This window comes from Hippopotamus amphibius, chromosome 3 (assembly GCF_030028045.1).
Source record: "Hippopotamus amphibius kiboko isolate mHipAmp2 chromosome 3, mHipAmp2.hap2, whole genome shotgun sequence".
Lineage (NCBI taxonomy): Eukaryota > Metazoa > Chordata > Mammalia > Artiodactyla > Hippopotamidae > Hippopotamus > Hippopotamus amphibius.
Window position 1 is genome coordinate 122,143,301 of NC_080188.1, and position 16,327 is coordinate 122,159,627.

Sequence of the window (16,327 nt, forward strand, 5' to 3'; positions counted from 1 at the left end):
ACCTAATAAGTGTTGAGTGAATAACAAGGATGGTTGTCGTTGTGAAAAAGAGGTTTGTGGGGACTTCCCTGTCGGTCCAGTGGTTAAGACTCCACACTTCCACTGCAGGGGGCGCGGGTTCTATCCCTGGGGTCAGGGAGCTAAGATCCTGTATGCTGTGGCCAAAAACAAAAACAAAAGAAGTTTGTGGCTTATTTGTTTCAGATGCTTGCTCTGTCAAGACGCCACCTAGTGTCTCCTTCGCTCAGCGTGACATCATTCAGACGCTGCTACAGAGGTGACAGCCCGACTGATTCCCAAAAGGACATGATTGAAATCCCTTTGCCTCCATGGCAGGAGCGAACTGATGAATCCATAGAAATCAAAAGAGCCCGGCTGCTCTATGAGAGCAGAAAGAGGGGAATGCTGGAAAACTGCATCCTGCTTAGGTAGGGGAATAGGAGTCTGGGTGTTGCTTCTCTTTGACTGGAAATAGCCTTTTCAACTTCTTTTTCTCTCTTGTTTCTAGCCTCTTTGCTAAGGAACATCTGCAGCACATGACAGAGAAACAACTGAACCTCTACGATCGCCTGATTAATGAACCCAGTAATGACTGGGATATTTACTACTGGGCTACAGGTACTGGGTGTGATAAGCAGCATAAGGTGAAAAATAGGATGACTTGAGCTGATTTGAGTATGAGATGGTAACCTGGGCAGTTTTTTTTTTTTTCTTTTATCAGGCAGTAGACACTCAATCTAAACACTCTTCAAATTTTTCCAAAGTGTGCAAAATGTGTTTTATGAGGTAGGGTGCTTTGTTTGCAAGCAGTAGAAATCTCTTCTGTCTGACTTAAGCAAAAAGGCAATTTAGGTGAATTGTAAGGGAAGCTCCCAGTATCAAAGGGAAGGTTGAAGAAAAACCAGGCCAGGAATGTAGTGAACGAGACAGCTCAGGCTGCATCACACGAGGTCCTCAGGAGTCTCACTCTGGCACCGCTTTTGTGAAGAATGAATTCTCACAGTGTATAGTTAGGATTAGCTTTGGCTGTGAGTAAAAATAAGCCTGAAAACAATAATGGCTTAAAGAAGACAGAACTATGTTTCTCTTTCTCATAACAGAAGTTCAGAGGTAGGCCCTCCACAGCACACAGACGGGTTTCAGAGTCACAAAGGCCAGATTCCTCTTGACTTGCTGCTCTTTCACCCTCTGCCTGTGTTGGCTACCTCATGACCCAAGATGGCTGCCGAGGCTCTGTCTGTCGTGTCTGTATTCCAGCCAGGGAAAAAGAATAGGAGAGCACACCCCATTTTCTATGGATCCTTCTCAAGAAATTATACACCATAATTCCACTTATTTTCCACCGGCCACAGTTTAGTCACGTGGCTGCATCCCACCATAAGGAAGAAATAATGTAGCCTATTCCATGTGCCCAGCTAAATTGGGGATTCTATTATCAAGGAAAAATGGGAGAATAGATATTAGGGGACATCTCATCCATTGCTTTTCCTCTGCATCTCCTGTTTTTGTGTTTCCACTCAATATTTATATCTTAAAATAGAAGCCATCCCATAGGATCCAAGTGTGAAGTGTGACAATACAGGGTCTAGAGGCTTATGTAACCATTAGAAAGCCCACAGAGGGTAAAATATTTACTATCTGGCCCTATATAGAAAATGTTTGCCCCTGACTTTGCATAGTGCATTTGACACTCATCCATGTTGTTGTATCAGTACATTTCTTTTGTATTGAGTGGAATTCCAACGTGTGGATGTACCATAGCATGTTTATCTGCTGACCAGTTGAAGGACATTATAGGATATTTCCACTTTTAGACAATTACGAATAAAGCCACTGTAAATCTTTGCATACAGGTTTTTGTGAATATAGGTTTTAGTTTTTCTTGGGTAAATACCCAGGCGAAGGGTCTATAATGGGCCAGTTAGTAAATATTTTAGGCTTTGCAGACTGTACAGTATCTGTCATAACTATTCAACTCTGCCATTGTGCTTGCAAACTGCCAGGTAAACAAATGAATGTGACTGTGTTTCAATAAAACTTTATTGGTGTACATTAAAATTTGAATGTTGTGTAATTTTCATGTGTCATGAAATATTCTTTTGACTTTTTTCTCTCAGGCAGTTAAAAATCATTCTTAGCTCACAGGCCATATAAAAACAGGCAGCATGCCATAGTTTGCCAACTCCTATGCCAGACCAAAAGACTACATATTGTGTGATTCTGTTTATATGATATTCTAGAAAAGGCAAAACTATATGGCAGAAAACAGACCAGTGATTGCCCGGGACTGAGTGTGAAGGGAGGGGTAGATGTTCCACATCTTTACCAACACTTGGTATTATCAGGGCTTTATTTGTCTTTGTTTTTAGCCATTCTAAGAAGTATGTGGTGATGTATCACTGTAGTTTTAATTGGCACAACCCTAATGACTAAGGGTATTGAGGGTCTTTTCAAGTCATTTGCCATTTATTCCTCTTTGGCGATATGCCTCTTTAAATCTTCCTCCCACCTTTTTTTTTAAACTACGTTTTTTGTTTTCTGTTCCACTACCAACATTTGATGCTATAAATTTCCCTCTACTGCTTTAGCTTTATGATACAAATTTGGATGTGTTGTGTTTTCATTTTCATTCAATTCAAAATAGTTTCTGATTTCCCTTGCGACTTCCTGTTTGACCTATGAATTATTTAGAAGTATGTTTACTTTTCAGATATTTCTAGAATTTCCCGGTATTTTTCTGTGTTATTGATTCCACTGTTGCCACAGAATGTATGTTACATAATTTCAATTCTTTTAAATTGCCTGAAATGTGTGTATCTTGATAAATGTTCTGTATGCATTCATTTAAACAGAACATGTTCTGCACTTGTTGATGAAGTTTTCTGTAAATGTCAGCAAGGTCAAGTTGTTTGGCTGGTTCTTCACGTCTTGTGTATTCTGGTTGATTCTCTCTGTACTTTGTTTCCATTAATGAGGAGTGTTGAAACCCCCAACTATAATTGTGGATTTGTCTATTACTGCTTTCAGTTATCACAGTTTTTGCTTCATATATTTTATTGCTTTGTTATTATGTGAAGACATATTCAGGATCGATAGATCTTCTTAATGAATTGAGTCCTTTATCATTATATAATGTCTGTCTTTATTGCTGATAGTTCCAAAGTGTCTCATAGTAGACACTCCAGCTTTCTTTTGATTAGTGTTTGCATGGTATGTATTTTTCCATTTATACCAGTTTTCCTATTTTTTTAATTAATTAATTGTGTTGGGTCTTTGTTGCTGTGCGAGGGCTTTCTCTAGTTGAGGCAAACAGGGGCTACTCTTCATTGCGGTGCGGTGGCTTCTCTTGTGGAGCACAGGCTCTAGGTGCTTGGGCTTCAGTAGTTGCGGCACGTGGGCTCAATAGTTGTGGCTCACAGGCTGTAGAGTGCAGCCTCAGTAGTTGTGGCACACGGACTTAGTTGTGTCGCGGCATGTGGGATCTTCCCGGACCAGGGCTCAAACTCATGTCCCCTCTGCTGGCAGGTAGATTCTTAACCATTGCACCACCAGGGAAGTCCCATGTATTAGTTTTCTGTTGTTATCACAAACTTGAGTGACTTTAAGCAACAACCATTTATTAGCTCACAGTCCCGTAGGTCAGAAGCTGTGCCCAGATCTCACAGCCTGAAATCAATGTCATCGCTTCTACATGCTTGCCGGAAGCTCATTCAGGTTGCTGGGAGCGTTCATTTCCTGAGTCGTAGGACTGAGATCCTGTCTTGCTTGCTGTCATCTCTTTCAGCATCTAGAAGCCACTCTCGGGTTCTTCCCACATGTCCCCCTCCATCTCAGCGTTGGAGATCCGCCCTCACATGGAATCCCTCTCATGTTTCAAATCTCTCTGACTTCCCCTTCTGCCACCAGCTGGAGAAAATTCTGCTTTTAAAGAGCTCAGGTGTTTAGGTCAGAACCACCTGGATAATTTTCCTGTCCTGACTGTGCCAAATAACATAACCCAGTGATGGGTGTAAAGAGTGTCGTACTCGCAGTCCTGGGGATCACACAGGGCTTGTTCACAGGGAGTGGGAGATGCTGGGGGCCAACCTAGAAGGCTGCCTACCGCACCATTGTTTTACTTTTATTTATCTTTGCCTTTATATGTAAATTGAGCTTCTTATAGACAACATGTGTAGTCATTCTTTTCTATCAGATCTTATAGTCTCTATCTTTTCACTGGTGTGTTTTGGCCAGTTACACATAATTATGAGTGTGGTTGAATTAAAATCTATCATCTTTTTTTGTTTCCCATTTCTACTGTCTGTTCTTTTGTTCTCTTCCCCTTCTGTTTCCATGGATTTTTTTTTTCTGGCGTATTTAAAATTTCATTTTATCTGCGCAATTGGTTAATTATTTATAACTCTCTATAATTTTTTTAGTGATTGCCCTAGGGTTTACAGTATACATGTTTAATTAATCAGTCTACCTTCAGGTAATAATATACTGCTTCATGTATAATGTAAGAACTTTCAGTAGTACACACACTCCAATTCCTCCCTTCCATGTTTTGTGCTATTGTTGTCATACTTTTTACTTTTACTTACGTTGGAAGTCTACACTACATTTCTGTTGTTTTGCTTTAGACAGTTATCTTTAGAGCAATTTAAAATAAGGGAAAGAATACATTGTATTTTGTATTTGTAAATATGTTATAACACATTATATATAAATATGCATGTAACATATAACATGTGTTATGTATAAGGTACATTACAGTTTATGTTTACCTTCATTTTAATCATCTCTGGAGATCTTCATTTCTTTATGTAGATTCATGTTTCTGGTTTCATATTCCTTCTCTTTGAAGAACTTCCCTTAATATTTCTTGTAATGTAGGCTGACCATTATGAATTCTCTCAGCTTTCATTGGTCATTTTCAAAAGAGACTTTCAGTGGGTATAGAACTACAGATTCACAACTCTTTCCTTCAGCGCTTTACATGGGCACTCTTGTTTTGTGAGGTTGCTTTGTGAGGTTGCTAGTGTGCAGGATCGAGTCAGTCTGGCTAGGAGTTGAGCTGGATTTGTATCTGTGTTTTCTGTCTTACGTTATTGTTGGAAATTTTTCATCCATTATCTCTTCGTGTATTTCTTCTACCTCATTTTCTTCCTCTTTTCCTTCTGGGATTCCAGTTACACTTTGTTTAGACTGATACTGTTCCACAGCTTTTAGATTCTGTGTTTTGTGTCTTTCTTATTTTTCTCTTTATGTATTAGTTTGAGTAATTTGTACCAGATAATATCTATTGACCTTTCTTCCAATTCACTAATTCTTTCCTTGACCATGTTAAATATTTTTTTTTTTTTATTTTTTGGGGGGTACACCAGGTTCAATCATCTGTTTTTATACACATATCCCCGTATTCCCTCCCTTCCTTGACTCCCCCCCCTCGAGTCCCCCCCACCCTCCCTGCCCCAGTCCTCTAAGGCATCTTCCATCCTCGAGTTGGACTCCCTTTGTTATACAACAACTTCCCACTGACTATTTTACAGTTGGTAGTATATATATGTCTGTGCTACTCTCTCACTTTGTCTCAGTTTCCCCTTCACCCCCTGCCCCCTCCCATACCTCGAGTTCTCCACTCCATTCTCTGTATCTGCATCCTTGTTCTTGTCACTGAGTTCATCAGTACCGTTTTTAGATTCGCGTATATGTGAGTTAGCATACAATATTTGTCTTTCTCTTTCTGACTTACTTCACTCTGTATGACAGATTGTAGTTCTATCCATCTCATTACATATAGCTCCATCTCATCCCTTTTTATAGCTGAGTAATATTCCATTGTATATATATGCCACATCTTCTGTATCCATTCATTTGTTGATGGGCATTTTGGTTGCTTCCATGTCCTGGCTATTGTAAATAGTGCTGCAATAAACATTATGGTACAAGTTTCTTTTGGGATTATGGTTTTCTTTGGGTATATGCCCAGGAGTGGGATTACTGGATCATATGGTAGTTCTATTTGTAGTTTTTTAAGGAACCTCCAAATTGTTTTCCATAGTGGCTGTACCAACTTACAGTCCCACCAACAGTGCAGGAGAGTTCCCTTTTCTCCACACCCTCTCCAACATTTGTGATTTCCAAACTTTGTGATGATGGCCATTCTGATTGGTGTGAGGTGATACCTCATTGTGGCTTTGACTTGCATTTCTCTGATGATGAGTGATGTTGAGCATCTTTTCATGTGTTTGTTGGCCATCTGTATGTCTTCTTTGGAGAAATGTCTATTTAGGTCTTCTGCCCATTTGTGGATTGGGTTATTTGCTTTTTTGGTATGAAGCTTCATGAGCTGCTTGTATATTTTGGAGGTTAATCCTTTGTCCGTTGTTTCATAGGCAATTATTTTTTCCCATTCTGAGGGTTGCCTTTTAGTCTTGTTTATGGTTTCTTTTGCTGTGCAAAAGCTTTTAAGTTTCATGAGGTCCCATTCGTTTATTCTTGATTTTATTTCCCTGATTCTAGGAGGTGGGTCAGAAAGGATGTTGCTTTGATGTATGTCATAGAGTGTTCTGCCTATGTTTTCCTCTAGGAGTTTTATAGTGTCTGGCCTTACATGTAGGTCTTTAATCCATTTGGAGGTTATTTTTGTGTATGGTGTTAGGAAGTGTTCTAATTTCATTCTTTTACATGTTGCTGTCCAATTTTCCCAGCACCACTTATTGAAGAGGCTGTCTTTTTTCCATTGTATATTCGTGCCTCCTTTGTCAAAGATAAGGTGCCCATATGTGTTTGGGCTTACTTCTGAGTTCTCTATTCTATTCCATTGATCGTCCTTTCTATTTTTGTGCCAGTACCATACTGTCTTGATCACTATGGCCTTGTAGTATCGTTTGAAGTCAGGAAGCCTGATTCCACCAACTCCATTTTTCCTTCTCAAGATTGCTTTGGCTATTCGGGGTCTTTTGCGTTTCCATACAAATCGTAAGATTTCTTGCTCTAGTTCTGTGAAAAATGCCATTGGTAATTTGATTGGGATTGCATTGAATCTGTAAATTGCTTTGGGTAGTACAGTCATTTTCACGATGTTGATTCTTCCAGTCCAGGAACATGGTATATCCTTCCATCTGTTTGTGTCGTCTTTGATTTCTTTCATCAATGTATTAAAGTTTTCTGCATACAGATCTTTTGCCTCCTTAGGCAGGTTTATTCCTAGGTATTTTATTCTTTTTGTTGCAATGGTGAATGGGAGAGTTTTCTTAATTTCTCTTTCTGCTCTTCCGTTGTTAGTGTATAGGAATGCAAGAGATTTCTGTGCATTCATTTTGTATCCTGCTACTTTACTAAACTCATCAATTAGTGCTAGCAGTTTTCTGGTAGAGTCTTTAGGGTTTTCTATATATAATGTCATGTCATCTGCAAAGAGTGACAATTTTACTTCTTCTTTTCCAATTTGGATTCCTTTTATTTCTTTTTCTTCTCTGATTGCTGTGGCTAAAACTTCCAAAACTATGTTGAATAATAGTGGTGAGAGTGAACACCCTTGTCTTGTTCCTGTTCTTAGACGGAATTCTTCCAGTTTTTCCCCATTGAGAACAATGTTGGCTTTTGGTTTTTCATATATGGCTTTTATTATGTTGAGGTAATTTCCTTCTATGCCCATTTTCTGGAGAGCTTTTATCATAAATGGATGTTGAACTTTGTCAAAAGCTTTTTCTGCATCTATTGAAATGATCATATGGTTTTTATCCTTCAATTTGTTGATATGATGTATCACGTTGATTGATTTGCGTATATTGAAGGATCCATGCATCCCAGGGATAAACCCCACTTGATCATGGTGTATGATTTTTTTAATGTGCTGTTGGAGTCTGTTAGCTAGTATTTTGTTGAGGATTTTTGCATCTATATTCATCAGTGATATTGGTCTGTAGTTTTCTTTTTTTGTGACATCTTTGCCTGGTTTTGATATCAGGGTGATGGTGGCCTCGTAGAATGAGTTTGGGAGTGCTCCGCCTTCTGCAATATTTTGGAAGAGTTTGAGAAGGATAGGTGTTAACTCTTCTCGAAATGTTTGATAGAATTCGCCCGTGAACCCATCTGGTCCTGGGCTTTTGTATGTTGGGAGATTTTTAATCACTGCCTCAATTTCCATACTTGTGATTGGTCTGTTCGTGGTTTCTATTTCTTCCTGGTTCAGTCTTGGAAGATTGTATTTTTCTAAGAATGTATCCATTTCTTCCAGGTTATCCAATTGATTGGTATATAGTTGCTTGTAGTAGTCTCTCATGATCTTTTGTATTTCTGAGGTGTCCGTTGTTACTTCTCCTTTTTCATTTCTAATTCTGTTGATTTGCATCTTCTCCCTTTTTTTCTTGATGAGTCTGGCTAATGGTTTATCAATTTTGTTAGTCTTCTCAAAGAACCAGCTTTTAGTTTTATTTATTTTTCTTATGGTTTCTTTCCTTTCTTTTTCATTTATTTCTGCTCTGATCTTTATGATTTCTTTCCTTCTGCTCACTTTGGGGTTTCTTTGTTCTTCTTTCTCTAGTTGTTTTAGGTGTAAGGTTAGGTTGTTTATTGGATAATTGTCTTATTTCTTAAGGTAGGACTGTATTGCTATAAACTTCCCTCTTAGAACTGCTTTTGCTGCATCCCATAGGTTTTGGGTTGTTGTGTTTTCGTTGTCATTTGTTTCTAGATATTTTTTGATTTCCTCTTTGATTTCTGTAGTGATTCCTTGGTTGTTTAAGAGGGAATTGTTTAGCCTCCATGTGTTTGTATTTTTTGCAGTTTTTTTCCTGTAATTGATATCTAGTCTCATGGCGTTGTGGTCTGAGAAGATGCTTGATATGATTTCAATTTTCTTGAATTTGCTGAGGTTTGATTTGTGACCCAAGATGTGATCTATCCTGGAAAATGTTCTGTGTGCACTTGAGAAGAAAGTGTAGTCTGTCGTTTTTGGATGGAATGTCCTATAAATATCAATGAAGTCGAGATGGTCTAATGTGTCATTTAAAGCTTGTGTGTCTTTATTGATTTTCTGTTTGGATGATCTGTCCATTGATGTAAGTGGGGTGTTCAAGTCTCCCACTATTATTGTGTTACTGTCGATGTCCCCTTTCATAGCTGTTAGCATTTGCCTTATGTATTGAGGTGCTCCTATATTGGGGGCATAGATATTTACCATTGTGATATGTTCTTCTTGAATGGATCCCTTGATCATTAGGTAGTGTCCTTCCTTGTCTCTTTTAATAGTCTTTACTTTCAAGTCTAATTTGTCTGGTATGAGTATTGCTACTTCAGCTTTCTTTTGGCTTCCATTTGCATGGAATATCTTTTTCCATCCCTTTACTTTCAGTCTATATGTATCCCTTGGTCTGAAGTGGGTTTCTTGTAGGCAGCATAGAGAAGGGTCTTGTTTTTGTATCCATTCAGCCAGTCTGTGTCTTTTGGTTGGAGCATTTAATCCATTTACATTTAAAGTGATTATTGACATGTGTGTTCCAATTCCCATTTTCTTAATTGTTTTGGGTTTGTATTTGTAGGTGTTTTCCTTTTCTTGTGTTTCCTACTTAGAGAAGTTCCTTTAGCACTTGTTGTAAGGCTGGTTTGGTGGTGCTGAATTCTCTTAACTTTTGCTTGTCTGGAAAGCTTTTGATTTCTCCCTCAAATCTGAATGAGATTCTTGCTGGGTAGAGTATTCTTGGCTGTAGGTGTCTCTCTTTCAGGACTTTCAGTACATCCTGCCATTCCCTTCTGGCCTGCAGACTTTCTGTAGAAAGGTCAGCTGTTATCCTTATGAGTTTTCCCTTATATGTTGTTTGTTGCTTTTCTCTTGCTGCTTTTAATATTTTTTCTTTGTGTTTAATTGTCATTAGTTTGATTAATATGTGTCTTGGTGTATTTCTCCTTGGGTTTATTCTGTATGGGACTCTCTGTGCTTCTTGGACTTGGTGAATTATTTCCTTTCCCATGTTGGGGAAGTTTTCCACTATAACCTCTTCAAATATTTTCTCAGACCCTTTCTTGTTTTCTTCTTCTTCTGGGATGCCTATAATTCGAATGTTGGTACGTTTAAGGTTATCACTGAGGTCTCTGAGACTGTCTTCTAATCTTTTTATTCTTTTTTCTTTTTCCTGCTCTGTGGCAGTTATTTCCCCCATTCTATCTTCCAACTCACTTATTCGTTCTTCTGCCTCAGTCATTCTGCTGGTTATAGCATCTAGAGTATTTTTAATTTCAGTTATTTTGTTATCCATTGCTGTTTGTTTTTCTGAGTTCTTATGAACTGTTTCTTGTACTTTCTCTATTTTGTTATCGAGATTTTGTATCATTTTTACTATCATTACTCTAAATTCTTTTTCAGGCATTTTTCCTATTTCCTCTTCATTTATTTGGTCTTGTGGGTTTTTTTCCTGCTCCTTTGCCTGCATGGTGTTTCTTTGTTTCCTCATGGTTATCCAAACTTTTGGGGTTGCTTGTCCTGGCGATAGAGGTGTTTATAGAAGACTGTCCAAGCCTCAGACTAATGTCCAAGTATTGGATTAAACGAATATTAAGTCTAGGAAACACATACATGTATAAGACACACAATTACTGAATCCATTAGGACATAAGGCTCTAGAAAGACCTGACAGAACCCCAGTGTGCTATCAGATATTCAAAGAGAAACCCAGCAGAAATTGACAACTGAAACAGAAGAAATCAGAGACAAAAGCAAAAGCAAACAAACAACAAATAACACCCTACACATACAAACATCAATCCAGGGAGATTTTGTAAGCTAGGATCAAATATAGAAAAGAGCTGGAGTACCACCAGAGAGAATGGAGATTCTCAGAATGTAATTAGACAACTGTACTAAGAACTAAGATAAAGACAAAAGCCTAATATTAAATACCAAGGCAGTGCGTCATCTGGAGAATAGAGCAAGGAGTCTGAGCAGACCAATAGTGTTGCTTATAAGTATGTTAAGATAAACTTAAAAAGGCTGGAAGAAAGGGGAACAGAAGAGCGTAATGTGGTTGGAAATATGCAAATAAAAAGAAAGGAATAGAAATGTATAAAAGATAGGGATAAAAGGAAAGTATGAGAGATATTTTGTCCGTACTACCAAAAACTTAGCTAGATATAGAAGTATATAAAAAGGCAAAAAAAAAAAAGAATAAAAAATATCATTAAAAAATTATGTTATAAAACTTGTAGATCCCTTAGGGCTAAGATCGTATTTAATAAATCAAAAAAAAAAAAAAAAAATCCAGAACTGATCCCAGAATGGACCAGTTCAATAGGTATTGATACTACTATTTCTGTTTCCTTAGCGTCTCAGCTGTAAGTGTCCTTCTCCTTGCCTTGGGTTTTTTTTGTGTTATTCTGTGACCAGCAGAGGTTCCTTTATTGTTCGTCTGTAAGCGTCGGTGTGTGGGGAGGGAGAGGGTACAATAGTGGCTCCTTCTCCTGGGAGTGAGTGAGCAGTGGCGCACTGTTGTTTCAGTCAGGCTTGGAGGTGCCTGTTGCAGAGGGCGCTGGTGGCTCAGGCGTAAACAGAAAGTCTTAGAGTTGGGCCTCTCTCGGGGGTTTTTTTCTTTTTGATGCTGTTGTTTTTTTTTTTTTCTCTCGGCAGCCTCCCTGCTGCTGGCGTTGCAAGGGGTTTTACTCTAGCCCCACCCAAGTGCCTGAGGGTGCTTGTTATCCCTGAGCGCCTTAGGTGGCCCGCAGGGCATCTCTCCACTGCCTGTTGCAGAGGCGCCGAAAGAGAGGGAGAGGCTATGCACGCGGCTCCTCCCCCCCGCCCGTGAGCCTGCAGCCTCCAGCCGCCATCATGGCCGGGCAGCTCTCAGGGATCGGCACTCCTCTCCGCGGACCTCCTCCCTCCTGTCCTCTCGGTCCGTCACCCTACCGGCAACAATGTTTCTCACCCTGAACCAGCTCTCCGGTTCCCACGCTCCCGCTCCCGGACCCTCCGTTCAGCCGCAGATCGATGTCTCGGTCCGGGAACGCTGAGCTGCGCGGCGGACCCTCCGTATGTTTCTCACTCCCTCCCGTCTGCCACAGCTCCGCCGCTTCACCCTCTTTGAGCCCTCGTAGATGCCTCCCTACCGGCTATGTCGGGCTCCCCGCAGCCCTTTCTGGTGTCCGAGGCCGTCTGCTGGTGTTCAGCTGGTTCTCTGTGGGAATTACTGCGTCCTTCTGTGCATTCCCAATGCATCTGTGGAGAGGGATGCACTCCACGTCGCTCTACTTCGCCGCCATCTTTTCTCCACCACCATGTTAAATCTTATAATGAGCCCATTCTGCTTATGGGCTACTATATTTCTATTTTTATTTTTAACATTTCCATTTGACTTTTACAATTTCCACATCTCTGCTGGTGCTCTTCATCAGTTCATACATTTTTCCCGCTTTTTCCACTAGCACCTTTTTTTTATTTTATTTATTTATTTATTTATTTTATTGGCTGTGTTGGGTCTTTTTTGCTGTGCGCGGGCTTTCTTCAGTTGTGGTGAGTGGGGGCTACTCTTTGTTGTGGTGCGCGGGCTCCTTATTGCCATGGCTTCTCTTGTTGTGGAGCATGGGCTCTAGGCACTTGGGCTTCAGTAGTTGCAGCACATGGGCTCAGTAATTGTGGCTCACAGGCTCTAAAGTGCAGGCTCAATAGTTGTAGCACACGGGCTTAGTTGCTCTGTGGCATGTGGGATCTTCCTGGAGCAGCGATCGAACCCATGTCCCCTGCATTGGCATGCAGATTCTTAACCACTGCGCCACCTAGGAAGCCCCCACTAGCACCTTTAACATAGTAGTCATAGTTACTTTATTTAAATCCCCTAATAGTTCTAACATCTTTGTCATCCCTGAGTCTGTTTCTGTTGGTTCCGTTGTCCCTTCACAATGTGTTGTTTTTCACTTTTGTGTGTGTGTATTTCATAATTTTTGATTAAATGTTAGATATCATGAGTAAGACAGTAAAAACTGAAGCAAGTAGTATTTATGCTAAGAAATGGGCGCGCTTCTTCTGTCAGGCTGTTGGAATGGGAATCGAGTCAGTGTAGTTAGGAGTTAAGCTCACTTTGGATTTTGTTATTGCTTTGGTTCCCTTCAGTTCACCACCAGCCTCTATTGTTACCTGTATTTCTGTGCTTCAAAGGGAATCTCTCTCCATGCTCTTGCCCTCCCCCAGTAGTAGATACCTACTGATTTCCACTTGGTGCTTGTTAGTTTGGGAAAGGGAGGGGAGGGTATTCTCTATTATCCTGGTCCAGCCTCAGTTCCTGTGGCCATGGGTCATGGAGATGGGCTTTCTCAGTGATCCTGTTGATCCCACTGGGGTAGAGGTTTTTTTTTTTTCTTTTACCCTTCCACCAGCCCCAGTGGGTCCTCACATGTGCCCTGTAGCAGACAGCATTTACTGATCTACTCCCAGCCCCTCGAGTCTTTTGTTTTGTAGAGAAGAAGGGCCAGGCTAGGCATTAGTATTGGCTGCTCCCCTCCCTCTGGGCTGTATCACTGAGGGAGGCTTTCTCCAGCCTCCTGTTCTGGACTCAGTCTTTGCCATGCATATACTCAGGAGGGGGCTGTTGAAAAGAACTTGCACATTGGGGTAAATTCTCCTTGTGTCTGTGGCTCCCAGAGATTTTGTACGCTCGTGCCAGCCTACACTTGGCTTTCAGCAGTTGATGAGTAATTTGAGCTAAATTCTTCTTACCTCTTTTTGTGGTGCCCAGTGCCTCTCCTAGTGCCCTGTCTCAAGTGGGCATGTGTTCATATCCATTTTCTCCTTTGAGGGGTCTCTCTTCCCTTAGATTTTATTCTCTTTGGGTGCCCTGTGACCTCAGCTCTCTGATGACTTCAAGAAAGTTATGATAGTTCTAGTTTATCCAACTTTTTCTTGTTGGGATGAGTGTAATGTTCTTTCCAGCTTTCAGCATCCTAGGGGGACACCCAGGTCTCCTTGATCTTCTTCTGATTGTCACGCACAAAAACCCAGATGCCAGGCTCTGTGCCAAGTGAGGGGAAATCAAACTTTGTTTTGAGGAATTCCCTCTCCTAGTGTTGCATTTAGTCTTGCAAGGAGGGTAATTCCAAAGCATATTACCTAAGATTTCCCAATGGGGGGCTTTGCTTGTAATTTGAACCTTAAGAGAGCATTTCAGGGGTGGAAAGAAAGGTCGAAGGTGATCAGCATCCTGCCAGATGCCCTTCTGCTGACCTGAGGCTGGCATCCTCGTCTCTTTGCTCTCGGTGCCTTTGTTGCCTCTCCATCCAAATCTGGTTCTCCAGGTTCATCTCAATGTTGTGGGCCTCTATTTGCCTTCCAGTAAATTTTTTTTTAATTTTATTTATTTATGTACTTATTTATTTATTGGTGTGTTGGGTCTTCATTGTTCTGTGCGGGCTTTCTCTAGTTGTGGTGAGTGGGGGCCACTCTTCGTTGCTATGCTCGGGCTTCTTATTTCGGTGGCTTCTCTTGTTGCAGAGCACGGGCTCTAGCTGCATGGGTTTCAGTAGTTGCAGCACGTGGGCTCAGTAGTTGTGGCACGTGGGCTCTAAAGCTCAGGCTCAGTAGCTGTAGTGCACGGGCATAGTCGCTCTGAAGCATGTGGGATCTTCCTGGCCCAGGGATCAAACCTGTGTTCCCTGCATTGGCAGGCAGACTCTCAACCACTGTGCCATCAGGGAAGCCCCCAGTAAATTAGTTTATGCTTAAGTTTACTAGTTATCAGTTACTGTCACTTACATCCAAGGACTTTTGCCTCAGGAAATTTATAGACTAGAAGGGAAAACACAGTACTCAAAAAACAACTGAAGTACCAAATGGAGAGCAAAACAGTATGGCCACTACTGAACAGGCAAAATTGTTCATGAAAGACCAGATAGTAAATGTTGTAGTCTTGCGGCCATATTGTCTCTGTGGCAGCTACTCAACTCTGCCATCATAGCACAAAAGCAGCCACGGACAATGTGTAAACAAGTGAGAGCAGCTGTTCCAATAAAGCTCTTTACAAATACTGGCTGCTGTAGGTTGCCGACCCATGGTACAGGCTGCCATGTATATCCAGAGGAAGAATGGAGCTGCTCTGTGTATCCACTGAGGTTTTTTGGCCAAGGCCAGAGTTTCGAGTTTTAAGATCCTTATACCCGACAATTGACTGACCAACGTAATACCTGACAATTGACTGACCAACGTAATTCTTTTTGCCCATCCTTCTCTTGCAGAAGCAAAACCAGCCCCAGAAATATTTGAAAACGAAGTCATGGCCCTGCTGAGAGACTTTGCTAAGAATAAAAACAAAGAGCAGCGACTGCGGGCCCCAGATCTCGAATACCTCTTTGAAAAGCCACGTTGAGCTGAGTGCTGCTGCCTGCCTGGCCTTGTTCCCTGAACACTCACTGCTTATGCCGGGTACTGGCCTTGATGTCCTGCTTCTCCGTAGACGCTCAGCCCACCCAGACCGTTGGTCCTGCCTCCAGTGATGGACCTGCCTCTCTCCTGAGGACATGTAAATGTTCAGTGTATCTCATTCTAAGACCTTGTGGTTTTGTTCTAAGCCTCAAAGCAGTTTGTCCACATAACCGGTGCTCGAACCCAACTTTCTCTGGCTCCACAGGAGGGCACTGTAGGGGAAGCGATTGTGCCGGCTCGTTGCTTCAGCCAGAGGCGTGCTCCGTGCAAAGGTGCAGCCAGCTGCACATGCTGTGTGGAACGCTCCCCAGGTTACCCAGGGCTTTGTTCCAGTGAAATTCCCCCTTCTAACCTGGGATGGTTCTTTCTGCCAAGGGAAGCTGATCCAAGCCCCCTGAGCGGCATCCTTCAAAGGCCCAGGAGGCAGAATGAAGGCAGCGGGCAGGAATGGTGTTGGCGTGCTGCCTAAGAGTCAGCATCCTCATCAGATTTTCTCTAAAATGCTCACTGGGTAAACTGAACCGTAATCGAACATTAAAGATTATTTTAAAAAGGAAAATCGCAACTCCCCAGCCCTCACACAACTATTTTAATTTTGTCTGTTCTCATGTAATCCGCAGGCATATGTTTATAGAGCTTTACAAGGTCACAATCATAGGTTTTATAGCAAATATTTTCTATATTTCTACAGTCTCCATGATTATTTTAGTTGACAAACTAATAACGTATAAGAAATAATGTTAGGATGAATTAGTTGAAAGTGTTTGGCTCTAGGATCAGAAGATTTCTGCATTTTCAGGAGGGTGGTCTCACTGGAGGAATTTTCCCCCTTGGAGCTGTAATCCACTCAGAACGGCCATCACCCAGACTGGGCCAGGACCATTAAAGGTGTGGATCGGAGGAAGGTAGGCCAGAACTGCTAGGCAAGTGGTTGGTGAGCACGAG

General features: G+C 41.3%; 1 protein-coding gene across 9 annotated transcripts in view; it reads left to right on the plus strand.

Moving 5' to 3' along the window:
• The window catches only part of SDHAF2 (succinate dehydrogenase complex assembly factor 2), a 20,788-nt gene extending 4,847 nt beyond the window's left edge, over nt 1–15,941 (plus strand). For all 9 annotated transcript variants that reach the window (XM_057730045.1, XM_057730041.1, XM_057730046.1 and 6 more), the window contains 3 exons: nt 205–428; nt 509–618; nt 15,196–15,941. In XM_057730045.1, coding sequence (XP_057586028.1) covers nt 205–428; nt 509–618; nt 15,196–15,326 — 465 coding nt within the window. In that variant the 3' untranslated portion in view covers nt 15,327–15,941. The remainder of the gene's footprint in view (nt 1–204; nt 429–508; nt 619–15,195) is intronic.
• Nucleotides 15,942–16,327: the final 386 nt, after the last annotated feature.